This window comes from Sorex araneus, chromosome X, assembly GCF_027595985.1.
Source record: "Sorex araneus isolate mSorAra2 chromosome X, mSorAra2.pri, whole genome shotgun sequence".
NCBI classification, from domain to species: Eukaryota; Metazoa; Chordata; class Mammalia; order Eulipotyphla; family Soricidae; genus Sorex; species Sorex araneus.
In genome coordinates, this window is record NC_073313.1 from 215,553,155 (window position 1) to 215,571,121 (window position 17,967).

General features: G+C 35.4%; 1 protein-coding gene across 1 annotated transcript in view; it reads left to right on the forward strand.

Moving 5' to 3' along the window:
* Positions 1–17,967, forward strand: part of ITGA4 (integrin subunit alpha 4) — a 77,293-nt gene that overhangs the window by 56,273 nt on the left and 3,053 nt on the right. Inside the window, exons 18-25 of the mRNA XM_004601377.2 lie at positions 8,292–8,442; positions 10,198–10,293; positions 10,937–11,016; positions 11,513–11,602; positions 13,473–13,563; positions 14,979–15,086; positions 16,031–16,153; positions 17,195–17,314. Of these exons, the coding sequence (XP_004601434.1) occupies positions 8,292–8,442; positions 10,198–10,293; positions 10,937–11,016; positions 11,513–11,602; positions 13,473–13,563; positions 14,979–15,086; positions 16,031–16,153; positions 17,195–17,314 (859 nt within the window). The remainder of the gene's footprint in view (positions 1–8,291; positions 8,443–10,197; positions 10,294–10,936; positions 11,017–11,512; positions 11,603–13,472; positions 13,564–14,978; positions 15,087–16,030; positions 16,154–17,194; positions 17,315–17,967) is intronic.

The following is a 17,967-nucleotide window of genomic DNA, read 5'->3' on the forward strand; positions in this document are numbered from 1 at the left end:
TGATTTCGCATCGTTCTAATTGCTCTACTATGATGTTTCTAAAGTAAAGTTTCCAACATATGCAAATAATAACAATGTTTCCTTGGCCCATCATAACCTTATCTCTGAACTCATTTCACATTTCTGTGGATTTTTTTTTATTAGAGATAGAATACTTGTAGTTGCTTGGACATGCCATGCTATCCTGAGACTAACTTCTCACTTTTCCTTTTTTTAAAAAAAATTCTGTCTTAATATATCTTATTTATCTTTAAAATTGTATCTCTTTCCTAAATAAAGTCCTTTTTGTCACCAGCTACATACAGCTAAGCTCTGCTTCCCCAGCCTTATTGCACTTGTGCTCATAGTAATTCATTTTTACCTCTGCACTGTCTGGTAAGTTGATTCAAGTCAGTTTTCTTTATTTTTTGTTACAAATGTACCATACAAGGCCTGGGTACTTTAGAGGACCAAAAACGTGTTTCTGAGAATTCATCAAGATCCTAAAAGAAACAGTATGTATAATTGGATCAGATTCTGGCAAAAAGTTAGCCTTAGAAAGAAGTTAAACCAATCTTGGGTTTAACCGTCTGTGAGAAAATACTTGATATTGGTTATGAAATATTAATGAAGAAGAAAAGAAAATGTAGGTAGGCAACTCAAGGATTAACAGGACAAAAATCAACATCATTTGTGAAAAGTAAGGTCTTTGAGAATGAGTTTCAGAACTTTAAAAGAAATGAGTTGAGATTCATAAAAAGCTATTACAATAAATGTTTTAGGAGTCACTAGGAATGAGTAAATTGACTGTTAAATATCTTGCTGGTGTTTAATCATGTGCCAGAGAATAAATTATTTTCAAGTTGGATATGCAAATATAAACGTGTGTATTCAGTTGGTCAAGCAGTCTAATACATTTGATTGATAAATAAACTTTATACTTAAACTATCCATATTGGTTGCATATATAGCTCTGAATTATGACTGTCACTGTCATCCCGTTGCTCATCGATTTGCTCCAGCGGGCACCAGTGGCATCTCCGTTGTGAGACTTGTTGTTACTATTTTTGGCATATCGAATACCACATGGGTAGCTTGTCAGGCTCTGCCGTGCCCACGAGATACTCTCTGTAGCTTGCCGGGCTAAAGAAAAACTAACTCCATTTTAAGATTACTCTTACTCCTCATCCTTCAGCCTACACCTATGGTACCGACTCCTGGATTCCTCATCTCCTCGATTCCCCAAGAGCTGCTTTCACAACAAGCAAAGAAAACAGCAAACTAATTTACATTAGGCGAAACTGAGCCCAACAGATCCATGGGGAAACGGGGACCTGAGCTACACAGACGTTTCAGTGGGTCCTTAAAGATCTGACAAAGGGCAGTACTGCATCGCCTGGAGGGAAGCAGAGCTTCTAGGCCCTCCCAAAGTGACCCTCAGAGGTAGCACACAGGGCGACCCATTTGGGCAGTCACCTGAAACTTGAAGTTCCGGGGTCCAGGGCGCTGCAGTCTGATCCCGAAGCCCTCGACGCCCCGCCCCTGTGGTCACGCCCCCCAATTCCGACCCCAGGCCTCGCTGCCCACCCCGGCCCCACAGCCCCAGGGAGAGTTGGACAAAATAAGGACCCGGAAGCAGCCGGACTCCTGCCCCGAGCCGTGACCTTGGACCAATGTCTCCTCCTCAGTTTTCTTATCCCTGAGATGAGTCTGCTACTCCGTACCCAACTTCATCACCACCCCCCCATCCCAGGCCTGGATGGGCCATCAAGAAGGGTCTCCAGACTTGGGGAAACGGGCCCCGAACTCCACGGCCCCGCACTGGCCCTCATATTCCAGCATGAAGTGTGCTGCCTTTGCTGATTGATTGAATAATTTGTGTCCTTCCCATTTGTGTACTATTTCCTATCTGAAATACTCAGGGCCTTGTTTACTTTGTTTACCTAAGATGCTTACTTTTCTTATTTTTGTCATCATAGACCTTTAATAAGAAAGTTGTATGTGGGCGAGCTTACCTCATCCCCACCAGTACTGGGTGTGTTTACTCCTTTCGTCTGTTTGCTAGTCTTACTAGTGTGACGTGATATTTGGTTTTAATTTTTATTTGCATTTTCCTGATGATAAGTGAAGAATACTTTTTCATGTGCCTATTGGTCATCTATATGAGTTTGAGGAAGTTTCTGTTCATCTCCCCTCACCAATTTTTGATGGTGTTTTTTATGAGAAATTTTAAATCTCAGTAAACCTTTTTTCTCATTGATAGGGAGATCAATAATAAATAATTTGAAAGATTGTTTAAAGACAGAGTGGAATAATGTAGGTCAAGTATAAAGCCCAAAGCCTGGGTCACATGAAGTTTCAATAGAAGTTACTTTTGATACATTATTTGGAATGGTTCTAGTTTGTCCATAAAATGAAATATTGCCATATGAATTCCAAACACTTTCAATTTATAATCTGGCTATTGTCCAAGATTGATTGATGCTTTATGTCCCAAGAATGCTGCTATTACTGGGTTGGTAGTTTCAGTGTTATGAGATTTGAAGTGATCTGAAAGCTACTGGAAAGTGTGATCAATACACCTTTGCATAATGTAGGAAGGTTTAGGCTATTTATATTAGGCAAATGATAATTTATTTCATGAATCTTCAACTAAATCTCCTCTAATTAATTTCTTAGACCATAGTGAAGTATTCTAATTAACTCCTTTGCATTTTTAGCAGCTTATACTCTACCAGACAAAAATATGCCTTTCCCACATTTCGTGTCTTTTCTCTCATCTCAGTAATAGTAGGCAAATTGTGACCATATGTTCTCTGCATTCTTCCAACTATAACTCCACTGGCACTAATGGTATTTATGTACCCCAAAGCTACAAACCTGCACTAGGTAAATGTATTTACTCAGTAAAGAACATAAGTTTCTGATGACTGAAATAATAGAGTGCCGACAGCAAACTAAACCGTGCTTATGCATTCTCTCTCATGTTTTCATTAAGTTAAGGCTTCCTCCTGAATGTCAAAATTCTCAGGAAAATAAACTATATTCGAATGCACATGTACTGCAAAACAAAAGTCAACAAAAATGACTTAATCAAAATTATAAATGTAATAGCAAGTATTAGCTATCACAATTAGTTTAAAATCAAATGATCCATAAGATTATTGATAGAAATGACACCATATCAATAATCCATAAGATTATTGATAGAAATGACACCATATCAATAATCCATAAGATTATTGATAGAAATGACACCATATTCTGCATGAGGGATATAGGCTTTTACCAAACAATGAATTGCCTCTGTGTCAGTTAGGGATGCTTTTAATTTGAGGAATTTTAGGTAGTAGAATACCTAACAGAGCCTTTTGAAATAAGACCGTTTACATATTTTGCATAATAAGCTGTGAACAGGGATCAAAATTCTGGACATTTATGATTATTTTTCCAGTTGTCTTGGATTTTTTCTCATAGTCAATACCTGGCACAGTAGCAGCACTGAAGGTCCTAATAAGAAATAAGCAAGAGCAAAATGCAGTACCCTCTTGAGGCTGCCTTTGCAGAAAGGGAAGTATTTGAGCAGATTACTCTTTCTGATTAATGAGACCCAGGTCATGCTCATATGGAATCTCACCTAGGTAAAGGGGAATGAAGTCATCATCATCAGATTAGATGCATCACAACCCAATCCCTAAAAATGTAGCATAAGCTTTTCTCTTCTGCAATATAGAATAATCCAGGTTTGTATGAGCAGCTGAGAAGGAAACTGACGCTTGAGTAGACAGTGAATGCTGCAAAGCATCTGCCAGTTTGCTGTTAGCCCCCTGAATAGTATGTCTCACAAAATTCTCCATTTTAAAAATTGAGGCAGTAGGACTATTTGCCTCACCAAGAGCAGCATTTGGAGAAGATGAATGCTAAGTTTCATACATGGAAACAAATCAATTGCTACTTCAGTCATCTGTCCTTATTCTTCTGCTATACCCCTCTGAACTTTAGTGAGTATGCCTTTATTCAATATGCTCTTCCTAAATGTCAAATACTGAATGTATTCCAGGAGATGAGAATCCCCTGGATTATTGTAACAAAAAGAGAAATTTCTCCGTCCTAGGAGCTTTTAGGCCGCTTGCTGCAGACTACTTATTTTAATTTGAGGTTCAGTTTACCTTGATGAAAGTACTTATCTGTTTATTGTTATGGTTCTAGAATATTAAGGAAAACAGGTTAGTAATGAAGCACTATTTCGTTGTATGGAGGCAGAGTTCGTTTCTTATATACTTGGAGAATATTTCTTTCACAAAAGAACAATATAATTCACTTAGGAAAAACACAGGGCCTACTTGTGAAGTGCATAGTTTTTCTGTTTTCCCCTTCCACTTAATAAGTTATGATGCTGTATGTACACACTACTTTTCATTTGCACAAATTATGTGGATTCTAGACTGCTTTGTAAATTTCAAGTCTGTATTATGCATTTTTTAATGAAGAATGAACTATGATTCAGAGAAAGCTCTGGTTCAGTCTTGTCGCACTTCCAGATGTGCACCTGGTCCTTTATTTTGTTTCACATAAAAAAGCTGCTGGGTATCTTTCTGATAGCACCTTATTAATGAATCAAGATACCGTAGGATGTATATCCAAAAAATAGAGTAGAATAATAATTATGGTAATGTAGCAAAGTAGCTTAAAAATGGAAAATTAAACCAGGAGTCTAGCTGCTGAAATGTGAACATTGTGTTTCTCTTTAATTTGCTGTTGTCTTGGAACCTAGCTGTTTATGCAGTGCTTTCACCTTCTGTTGCTTGTCTAAGTGCCAACTTCTTTCCCAAAGGTGTTCAGTGACTAATGCTTTGGTTCCAAGCCAGAATATTTTATAAATGTCTATTTCTAGGCAGCTCTTCTCCAAGTCTTAATTAAACTTTAATGTCAAGTCGAAGTTTACTCTTAGAACCTCTTAGGTTCCTTTAGTTGTGACATGATTATTGCACAGCAGGGAGGATGGTGTGCGACAGCCATGTGCCTGTGCGAAGCCACTCTGCCATTTAACACGGTGTCACCCAGTGCACATGCACTTACCTGACACAAAGGTTTTCAATACAAAAATTCTACATGACAATCATTGCCATAAGTGTTAGGAGAAATACCATACTACAACTGGGTCACCCTGAAATGATAGCTAGGGCTTAGGATTAATTATTTTAGTTTATTACACACCTTCCTACAAATATCTAACTTCTTAAGCCCACGAAGAAAAGATCTAGGGGTGCAGTATCTGAGCATACTCTTCATTTTTTTCTTCTCAATATCTAAAGCACCAACTAAGGAAATATTCTAGGGAATTGTTTTCACCAATCCTGTGCTGTCTGAAATTATTAATGCTTTAGTACCGTCAGAACAATAGTGATATGCTATATGATTATTTTGAAACTAATTATACTTATCAGCTTGCTCTGTGACTGGCAGGCAAACTATTTCCATGAAGGAACAGAGAGATTAGATTATGTGGGACAGTGGTCTTTGTCTCCTACTTAGCTCTGATGTTGAGGTACAAAAGCAACCCTGGAGAATGATTCAAGCTGTATTCTAGTGGGCCATTACTACAAAACTAGACAGAGTTTTTAATTTGGACTTCACACAGAAGATTTTCTACCTGCCTTCTTTCGTTTCATGTCAGAATCCTGTAGAACATTTTGCTCTAAATTAAGTAGGTTTCCTTACAGTATATTTTGTTTTTTAAATATAGTTCTAAGTATCATTTGATCTAGTTGCCAAAATTAGCCAAACAGTGATTTTAAAGAATTAGTTCTGGGTTTTAAAACCGTAAGAACTTGATCACAGATAAACTAATCCAACAAATATATGTATATATGTATATATATATATGTATATGTATATATATGATTACACTCACATATATGTAAAGACTAATTCCAAATTTAAGTTGCTGAAATCTGCAATGGTAATTGATTGCAGAAATAAATTGCAGTATATTTTTAAAGTAGAATAAATGCACCAATGAGAATAAACCATTTAAAACTACCTTCACCAATGTAAATTAATCTAACGCATAAAATATTGAGTAAATAAAGTCTGAGAATCAAAGATGATATAGTCTATTATTCTAATATTAAAATATAAAATTGGGTGGATTCTGTGTTCCCTAGTTAAAAAACAGGTAGTGCTGTTTCATCCTTAAAGATGCTTTTAGCTTCAATGTCATGGAGAGTTCTGCCTACATTTTCTTCTGTGAACCTTATAGATTCGTGTCTGATATTGAAGTCTTTAATCCACTTTGACCTAACTTTTATGCCTAGCATTAGACAGAGGTCAGAGTTCATTTTTTTGCAGGTAGCTATCCAGTTTTCCCAGCACCACTTGTTGAAGAGGCTTCCCTTGTTCCACTTTGCATTTCTTGCTCCTTTGTCAAAGATTAAGTGGCCATATATTTGGGGGTCTGTGACAGGATATTCAACTCTGTTCCATTGGTCTGCAGGTCTGTTTTTATTCCAATACCATGCTGTTTTAATTACTACTGCTTTGTAGTAGAGTTAGAAGTTGGGGAAGATGACACCACCCATCTTCTTTTTTCCAAGGATTACTTTAGCTATTCGATTTGTGGAGTATAAAATAACATCACATGAGGCTGACTCCCAAGGACAGTAGATACACGGACCAGGGGATTGCCCCATAGCTGGACGACTGCTTCATGAGCAGAGAGAAGGCAGATGGAATAGAGAAGGGATCACTAAGAAAATGATGGCTGGAGGAATCAGTCGGGATGGGAGATGCATGCCGAAAGTAGATAATGGACCAAACATGATGACCTCTCAGTGTCTGTTGCAAGCCATAATGCCCAGAATTAGAGAGAGAGTATGGGGAATATTGTCTGCCATAGAGGCAGGGGGAGGGTGGGAAAGGGGAAGTATACCTGGGATATTGGTAGTGGAGAATGTGCACTGGTGGACGGATGGGTGTTTGATCATTGTGAGATTATAATCCAAACATGATAGCATGTAACTATCTCAAAATTTTCAATAAAATTTAAAAAATTAAAAAGAAAAACAGATAGTGGGGGGATGGTAACTGAAAGGGGAAACAAATGATACTGGTAATTTGTAGTTTGTTTTTCTCGAACTGAGTGCTAGTTTCATGAACATATTTAGTTTGCAAAATGTTACTGAGCAGTACCCGTAAAAGATATGCATTTTTCTATAGGTAATTCCTTGGTACAGTATAAGTATTTAGTTGTAAACAATCTAAATGGAAAAAAAAGAAAGAATATGTTTTTTAATTAAGTTTTTTATTCCTCCTTTCTTTCCTTCTTTTTGTTATTACTAACATTGTTGTGATGGCCAAGGAGTTGTGCAGATGTCTACTGGGCTATCACACATTTTTTCAGTTGTAATGCTCTTGGAAGGTTACAAGAGATCTTTTAAGTGTTTAATGAGCTGTTCAATTCCAAAAACTATTATAGAGTTATGATAGTGTGCAGATGTACCCCAAATTTATTTTGTTTTCAAATTAAGAGATCTGAAAAAGTAATAATTTGTTTTTTAAAAAAATATGTTCCCTTTATGGGACCAGAGAAATTTGCAGTGGTTTAGACATTCATTTTTCACACAGCTGACCCAGGTTTAATCCCAGGCATTCCATATGATCTCTTAAATCTGACAGGAGTGATTCCTGAGTACAACTGGGTGTAACCCCAAAATAAAACTATACTCCCTTTCTCTATTGATGTTGCTATTAATTTGTTGGCCTATTCACGAGTCGTGTCACACCCTAAGACATTAGATTATTTGAAGGGAGTATGGGTGATTGAATTATGTAGTAATATAATGATATAACATTTGAAATTTTTATTTAATCATAGAACAGATCATTTCGGTCTCAATTTGACAGAATTTGTAGTGATGATTTCAGGAATTTTTATTACTTAGCCAATAATTGTTTCAAATAATTGGAAATGTTCCCAAGTACTTTATAATGTTTGATGTTCTTAGATGCCACATATATTTTTTGATCACTGTGCTTCTTTTTTGGTTTGGGAACACGCTTGGAGGTGCTCAGAGCCTGTTCCTGGCTCTGTGCCCTGGGATCACTTTTTTGTAGGTCTCAGGGGACCATATGTGGTGACAGGAATCAAATCTGCATTGTCCATGTCCATACTGGGCTCTTTTTAATGTCAATTTGTATCTGCTTACATTCTCGTGGTGATTTTTTAAATTAATATTATATGTTCATTATAAAAGGGAGATAGGAATTTTAATTCTCAAAGAATAATTAAAAAATATTACCTTAATTTTAAGGCCACATGAAAATAAAACCTATCTTGCTATTGGAAGTATGAAGACATTAATGTTGAATGTATCCTTGTTTAATGCTGGAGATGATGCTTATGAAACAACTCTCCACATCCAACTCCCCTCCGGTCTTTACTTCATTAAGATTTTGGACCTGGTAAGTATCAGAAACTACAATATCAGGCTAACACATTATTTCACTTAATTTTAGAAGTATGATTGGCATGATTTACTTCATCAGTTTGAATATAAACACTTGAGGAATGAGCCCTGATCTTCAGATTTTACCATTAGTTTTGACACATCCTCTATGTCTTTGATCAAAATGATAAGTCCCTTAAAATCAAATTCAGTTAAAACAGAGTCAAGCTTTTTACTTCTAAACGCTGCTATGAGAAAACAATTACCCAGTTATCAAAGCAAGTGATTTGGATGCCATTGCTTTTCTCACTGGAACATCAACATCTGGTGATGTGATGATACTCCTTTTGCTTGGGGCCAGCAATCCTTCAAAAATTATGAAATCTTGGTTTCAGATTTCAAGCAGATTTCTCTTTTCTTGCAAAAGGTTAAAAAACCTGGAGATTTTAAAAAAGCAAGAAAGAAAAGAGAAAACAAACACTGCCCTAATTTTAACATTTAAATCCAGCAGTGAGATATTAATAAGGGTTAATTTCAAGGACAAAAGCCTTATCATTTTCTCCTGTGTTGATCCTCTATCTCTTCTCAAAATAACCTATCTTAGGGGCTGGAGAAATAACATAGCAGGTAGGGCGTTTGCCTTGCACACGGCTGACCCGGGTTTGATTCCCAGTATCTCATATGGTCCCCTGAGCACTGCTAGGGGTCATTTCTGAGTGCATGAGCCAGGAGTAACCCCTGTGCATTGCCGGGTGTGACCCCAAAAAATAGAAAAAAAATATCTTTCATCAAGACCATCTCTTCACATCAAAGGTATTGAGAAAGGACTGACTTCTCATAAATGTCTGACTGTTCCTTTTCTGAAGAGAACTGGAACGGTCAATAAAATAATATAGGGGTTAAAGTACTTATCTTACATGTGGTCAAGCTCAGTTCAATTTCTGCACCTCATATCATCCCCAGAGCACTGCTGGGGAGTCACATCTGAGCACCAATGAGAGTGTGAACCCTGACCCCAAAACAATGTTGCATCTATTTACTTTATAAAAGGGGGAGACTCAAATATTCAGGTACATACAAATATATATACATATTTCAGTACATGTATATGTATATATACATATATATACACACATATGCAGAGGTATTTCCCTGAGACCTTATGATTTGAATGTAATATATTTATGTCTTAATGTAATTAAAGTTATTGTGATTAAATACGTTGCATTATCAGATTCTATATGGAAGCAGGTCAGTAGAATATGGATTTTATTAATTCCTTACCTTGTGATTTTTTTTTGGCTTGATTTTGGGCCACACCCAGAAGTGCTTAGGACTTTATGCTCAGCGATCACTCCTCGCAGACTCAGAGCACCATATGGGATGCCAGATCAAACCTGGGCTGATCCTGTGCAAGGCTGCAATCTCCTACTGTACTAGCTCTCTGGCCCCTATCTTGTGATTTTTTAAAAAGGAACTTGAAATTAAATAAAACCTTAAATTAAATAAGAAAATTACAAATATGGATAAAAGCGACAAGTCAAGATCTTTTGCTGTGGGTAATTTACATAAGTGATGGAATGGAATGGCCTATGCATAGAAGAAATATTTAGATCATTACTACATCTGTGTTTATCCTGAAGTTAACAGAAAATAATCTTCCAGAAATGTAATTTTTTGGGAATAATTCCTTAAAGAACCATACTTAAACATATGTTACAAACTTCTTATCTCTTTTGTACCTAAAATAGTTGTTTTACTTTCCATGTAGGAGGAGAAGCAAATAAACTGTGAAGTGACAGACAACTCTGGCATAGTAAAACTTGACTGCACTGTCGGGTATATATATGTAGATCATCTCTCAAGGGTAAGCATTTATTTATTGTATTTCTTGCTATTTACATATATAAATGATTTTCCTATGCTTATATATATATATGTATATATTTTTTTTCACTTCGGGTAAACAACTAAGTAATGAAATCAAACCCAAACCAACCTAGCTCAAGATCTTTGAGCTTGTGTTTATATTCTTGGCAGTCTTCACCATTAAAAAGGGGGTAGCACATGCTTATGTCAAAATGGGCATCTGAATGTGTCAATCAGACTTCTGCTCCCCCATCTCACCCTTCTTCAACACCCCCCACCCCACTCCAGGTGGTCCTATCTGCCAGGCATGTTACCTCTGCTATACAAAAAGGTGTTTCTGACAAGAGTCCTCACTCAAGTTGTTAAAGCATCTCTAATTTTGTCAGTGTGGACCCGCCTGTCTTTACATTCAAAAGAGGCTTTGTCTCTATGTCAGTGTGGAAATGCAAGTACTCTATTTCAAGCTGCCACAAACCGGGAGCCTTCCCAAAGCTGGCAAGCCCCGTGATAAGTGACTAATGCCACTGCAATGTAGTTTCGAAGATATATTCCTCAGAACATACGCTGTTAAGAAAACTTAAAATTCAGATGATAACATACATTTTTGGTATTTTTAAAGTGGGATTTTCATATTTTTACAGATAGATATTAGCTTTCTCCTGGATGCAAGCTCACTCAGCAAAGCAGAGGAAGACCTCAACATCACTGTGCATGCTGCCTGGTACAGTCATTGTGAAAAATATTAAAGAAAATGACCCTCCACTGGGTGGGGAGGAAATCTTAGGGGAATCATAGAGCTGTGATCTATAGTTTGAAGGAGAGAACTTCTCTTATATGCATTAAGGAACAACACAACAAATAATATCCTACAAGCATGGGAACAAGTGAAAGTTCAGAGGAGGGAAACAAATTTATGCAAATCTTTATGTAACTGTTTGTTTTTATTCCCTTTTTCTACACCCCCTGAGGGTTATTATTGTTTCTTTTTTTTTGTTTTGGTTCTTGGCCCACACCCATTCTTACTCTGAGTAAGGGCAGGGGATGAGAATGCAGTGCCAGGAATCAAAACCAAGTCTCCTCCATAGAAGACATGCACTAACCCTATGAATGGTCTTTCTGATCCAACCCCAAAGCATTATTTAAACGATCCTCCAAGTATTCTAGGTTTTCCTGCTATGTAATAAGTTCTCCTAAGATGATTTTCTATGCTTACACAGTGAAAATGAAGGGGATGTGGGCAGTCTCAAGGACAACAGAGCCACGTTAGCAATACCACTGAAATATGAAGTTATGCTCAGTGTTCACGGGTAAGTAGATTCACGCAAGAGCCGATTTTAAATTCTGTCATGTCTTACATTAATTGTAAAACTGTATTTTTTCATGTTGTGAAAGGATCCTGTACTATTTCCAACTCAACAATGGCCACAGATTGCAAAGATTTGTGTAGTTTTTTGTAATTTCAATTCATTCTGTCATGATCACTTAGAGCACATAAAACAAGTGCCAAGCAGGAGGAGTTTTCATACTGGGAGAGTCTGATAAGCCTCAACAAAAATTTAATTTATCCCTTCAGCTGTATGGTACAGGCCTTGGACCCGAAGAGATGGGAAGTATGTAGCTTACATGATCATTCTCAGTGGAATGACAAGTATGAGGTTCAAAGAAGTGTGAGCTTGGTCAAATCCTTCTCTCCAGAATCCACATCTGCCTGTGTGACGAATGGATTGACATGTGAGAGCCAGTTACAACTCTCTGTGTCCATTCTTTTACACCCAGGATTTATGGACTTCCTCTCCTACAGTGCCAGAAGCAGTCTTCATGAATTGCTCATGAATTTAGTCATTGTTTGAGTAGATCCTCTTCTGGTTTAGGAAAGAGTTGTTTGGGGAAAGGGGAAAGAATGAATAAAACACCTTTTAAAAACTTTAATTTTACTGGAAATTATTCACAATTATTCCTTTTTTAAAACAATGTTTTAAAGCAATAGATAGGGGATCTAGAACAAACAGATGAACCTTGCTGTTACTCTGAATACAAACTCACTATGCTCATTTTAATTGCCCATAAATACTGCTTACAATTACATAAACAAAAATTACCAATGTCTGAAAATGTTGGAGTGAAGTAGAACTAGCAAGGGTGAAGAAGAGCCAGGATAAAGTCAGTAAAATGAGAAGGAACTAGTGAGCCAGAGTTTTGAATGTTGGAGTCACCTCTTCTCCTTAGTTTTCTTAATATGATTCACCTATTTTTGCCATATGCACATATCTTGTTATTTTGGGGAAAAATGCTCTGTAACTATTAAACTGCCTAAATATTCAATATTTGAATATTTCTAATTGCTCTACAGTATAATCTCTAATTTGGTATTACTTAATATTAGCTTTCAAACAAGGGCAATTTGTGAAGTCAAAAAAACATTTCTTGAAGCCGGACCAATAACACAGCAGGTAGGGTATTTGCCTTGCACACAGCCAACCCAGGTTCAATCCCCGGCATCCCATATAGTCCCCCAAACACCACCAAGAGTAATTCTTAAGTGCAGAACCAAGAGTAACCCCTGAGCATTGCTAGGTGTGACCCAAAAAGAAAAAAGAAAAAAAGAAACAATTTCTTAAAGCTATTATTGATCATAAAATTTTGATGATAGCCTAAAGTTATATATTTTTTATGTATATATATGCAAGCAATGAACAATATTCTAACAAAAATTACCATATTTATTGGTGTTTGAACCATTCCCAAGACTTAGAGCTCATTAAAAATAGCTAGAATGAAAGTATTCACACTTACGTAAAACAAATTAAGGTATAGAATAGATATTGAAACCTTAGGAGGAAACTAAGAATTTCTTGCATTTGTCAAATTTACATGAACTATTTAAGACTGAGAGAGAATAAGTGGGTACAAATTGGCCAGTCAGTGATGGAAAGGTTAGCAAATGGGTGAGGAGAAATATAATCACCTAAGAGAGCATATGGCTTTCTAATTTTAGTACATTTTTATTAAAATGCTTAGCTTATCAAGAAACCATAACTATTCCAATGTTTGGAATATGTTACAGATTAGAGTATATTTAAAAGACATGATATTATTTAGGTTAAACATAAAGATGGTGTGTGGCATCTAAGCAAATAAGATCAATTCTAAAATTATATTTGAATTTGTTTTCATCAGGTTTGTAAACCCAACGTCATTTGTGTATGGCTCACAGGAAGAAAATGAGCCTACAACATGCATGGAAGAGAAAATGAATTTCACTTTCCATGTGAGTAAAGTTGGTTGTTGATATTTGTAACACACTGAAAGGTAACTGATGCATTGCAGAGGATATCTCTGTAATTTCCCTCCCAAGATGAGCACTGTTGGCCAAGTGCAGTGCAACAACTCCTTCTGTCTTGGCTCTTGATTCTTTTCAGTCATCTCTCTTTTCTTATTTTTTTATTTTGCTATTAATTTATTTTTGATATTTAATTGATTTTATTCTTATTTTATTACTATTATATCCTATAACTGCTGATTTTATAAATATACAATGTCATTTTTAATCTCTATACTTAGTTTCAATCTTTTTAGTAACTTATTTTTTTATTTTTTTTCAGGGTTTTTTTTTTTAATTCTTTTATTAATTCACCATGTGGATAGTTACAAAGCGTTCAGGTTAAAGTCTCAGTTATACAATGCTCAAACACCCATCCCTTCACCAGTGCACATATTCCACCACCAAGAATGACGATATCAGTCATCTCTCTTATCCCTTGTATTGAAGCCCACATCTCCTTAACTGAGATGGGAAGAATAAAGCATGTACAGCAGTAACACCTGAAACAGGCAGAATGATGGGAGGATCTAAATTATTAGAGATAAAACAGGAGTGGCCCAGGGAAGCATCTTTGGTTGCAAAGCAATGAAATCTCTTATTGGTTCAAATCTTATCATCTGCTACTATTGACGTGTAAAGGAAACTTTTTTCCATCTCTGCAGCCAAGATCACTTGGACAGCCTTTCAGCTCTTACATAGCTGTAGGACCTACATAAAAGATATATATTTAATTAAATCTTCTTCTTAATTGAAGTATTCTATGCTCATTCAGATATATCCATTTACTGTTATGCAACCAAGAATTCACTAAACAGTGAAGAACTTTTACAGCCATTGAGACCTTTGGTACCACATTGTTATTGATGAGTAGTAAATAATTGGGTATAATGTTCACAAGATATTCTTTGAACCAAGAAGTACTGTCCAAACATTTTTAGGGTGTATGACAACTTATGGAATATGAAAATAGATATAAGGTGTATATACATACCGTCACTATCACTGTCACTGTCATCCTGTTGTTCATCGATTTGCTCGAGCGGGCACCAGTAATGTCTCTATTGTGAGACTTGTTATTACTGTTTTTGGCATATCGAATATGCCATGGGTAACTTGCCAGGCTCTGTCATGCGGGTGAGATACTCTCGGTAGCTTGCCGGGCTCTCCGAGAGGGGCGGAGGAATCGAACCCAGGTCGGTCGCATATAAGGCGAATGTACTACCCACTGAGCTATCGCTCCAGCCCATTCATACTGTATGGATATCTATTATATAAACATACATACATATTGTTTATTTATATACAACTTTACAAAGGTAAAAAGTATTTTAAATTGTTCAAATTTCTTTTCTTTTTAATAGGTCATTAACACTGGTTCTGGCATAGCTCCAAATGTTAGTGTTGAAATAATGATTCCAAATTCTTTTATGCCTCAAAACTATGAGCTGTTCAACATTTTGGATGTCCAGGTAAAAATGTGTTCTTTTTTCCCAAGCCTTCTTAAATCTTCTCAGTCACAATAGTTTTTTACACAGAACATTTTTTTGCAATATTTGGTAAATAAAATAGGCATAGAAATCAAACATATATTGGTAATAAAGAATAAATTTATTTTAAAACAAATATTTTGCAGTCACCACACTCAGTTTTGTGACTCTATTGGATTTTGATCCATGCTTCAGAAAGCTAGCCTTTATTCTAAGTAATATTATTATTATGGATATTTCTCTTATATCAGTAAGAGAAACTATAATTTACCATTAATTTTTGGGAATATACTTTGAATATTATACATTGCATTAGAACGATAGAGTTATAGTGAAAATATTGCATGATTTATGCTCTCCCATCTTTAGTACGTTTCCTTTGCCACAGGGACTCCAGGAAGTAATATGATTGGTATAATTTCCTATAAAGCATAAGACCACTGCTGATTTCATATTGTATCTTTAGAACCAAATTTTTGGTGCATTGATAATTTCATTGGAATTTTTACTTTCCTAGTTTCAAAAAGCAATAAATAAACTGTCTTATAAATTTGAGATCTAATGTTTTAAAATCTGAATTCCAGATTTCAGTAGTATAATATAGTGTTATAATATTACTGTTTTGTGTATAAAGCCAAGGAAATGTTTGATTTCATGCTAATGTTCAAGATTTCTATTTTTCACTTGTTCTAATTTTTACAAAGTTTAAAACGTTTAATAAGTTTAGTATATATATCCATCCCTCTCAGACTTTATTCGATTTTTGGTTTTGCTGTAGAAACTTAATGACTCATTGTCAACACCTTCAACAGTTTCTCACGCATCTAGATACTTGAAAAAATATTTGTACAGTACATAGTTCCTTTAGAGGCTCTATGGGTTTTGTTGTTCTTTCCAATATCAGTTGATTTCTTTCTTTCTTATAGAGTACTACTGGAGAATGCCATTTTAAGAACTATGAAAGAATATGTGCGTTTGAACAACAAAAAGGAATGAACATCCTGAAAGACATGTACCTCTTCTTTGCAAAGACTGATAAAATGCTCTTTGTAAGTTTCAATTTTTGAACGAAAAATGTTTGCTTTCTGACCTCCAGAAACTGAAAAGTTTAAGACCGTAAACCCCTTACAACAGGGTTTGAGTTGTCAGTAGCATGTAAGAAACAAGTTCAGGTAATAGTATTGTGTATGAGAAGCAGATATTATTAGGGAGGTTGAGATGAACTCATGGTTCAGTAGATAATTTTATTATTTGTTTAACAAATAAGTAGCAAAATTTCTTGGCTCCTAGAAGACCAAGATGCTGTTTTCAACTACCACTCTTTTTACTTTAATTTATGAGGAAAGAACAATTATTATTATTATTATTATTATTATTATTATTTTACTGTTATAGTTTTCATAACCATAATGACAGTAGTATTAATGCTTATGATCTTGATGCACAGCTATCACACCTCACATCCACAAAACACCCAAGATCCATCATCAATAACCCCCTGTCATTTCTAGATACCTTCATCCTCCATCCCCAGCTCACCCTCCTCTGTTTCGAATTGTCTGTTTTGTAATTCAAGGTCAATTGTTTGTACCATTTGGTGCTGTCTCATCCCATGTTTTATATCTCTCCATACACAGATGACTCAGGTCAGCTGTATTTGTCCTTCATCTGACTTGTTTCACTTAACATGAACTCTCCAGTTCCATCCAAGATGCAGCAAACGAAGTTTTCATCTTTTCTTACAGCTGCAATATCTTACTCTTAAAATTATTCAAGTCTTAGAGTGAACACAGGACATGTACTTGGCAAGCCATTGATTCAATTTTCAGTTCTATCTGAGGTTACATTTATAAGATCAATGAGAAAACATACTACATTGCAAATAATTTATTTTTTATAATAATTCACAAAATAAATATTTATTAACAAATGTTTTAAATGTCACCAATCAAAGGAGATCTTAAATTTCAGGTATATAGCACAATTACTATAAAGGTGTAGTATTATTTAATTTTTACTAACATTTCAGCCATCTTTTTAGCGAATGTTGTTTTTAATGTAGTTCTTTTGTGTGTGTGTTTTTTTTCAAGTACTGCATGAAAGTTGATCCAGATTGTTTAACTGTCTTATGCAATTTTGGGAAAATGGAAAGTGGAAAAGAAGCCAGTGTTCATATTCAGCTGGAAGGCCGGCCATCCCTCTTACAAATAGTAAGTCTAAAATACAGTGACAACTTTGTGAATGAATTCTTTTAGAACATACAAACTCAACCAAACTATTTTATAGGTAGGATGATACATCACTGTTATTAGTAGAGGTAATGCAGGAAACTAAGGAGGTAGGAATTAAAGTAAAATGGAGAAAAATTCTAAAACTGTTTCCAGTTATTATTACAGATGAATAAATTGAGTAGACTATGGCATAATTAAGAAGTTTATGTTAGAAACCATGTCTGAATATTAGTCTTGAATAAGTCAAGGAATTTTAATACTTTATTTCTTATAAACTTAGTTCTCTCCATACATATTTTCTTTTATTAAATACTTTTAAAGTTTAGAATTTTTTCATAAAATCACAAATGTCTGATAAGAAAACACATTTTGAAAAAATATGAATGTTGAGAACCTATATTCAAAAATTAAACATGTGTTAGACTTCATTTTATAAAGGAACATGCATATTTAAAAATACTTTGGGATCAGACTTTTTAGTATCTGGTGTTGAAGTTTCATATTCAATAAATAGGGCTGTCATTTTTTTCAAGAGTTTTAAATATTAAATAATATGATATTGATAAAGCACTTAACAGTGCATGGCACATAGTCAGCAAACCAAAATGCAGTTGCATTTTGTTAAGACAAAG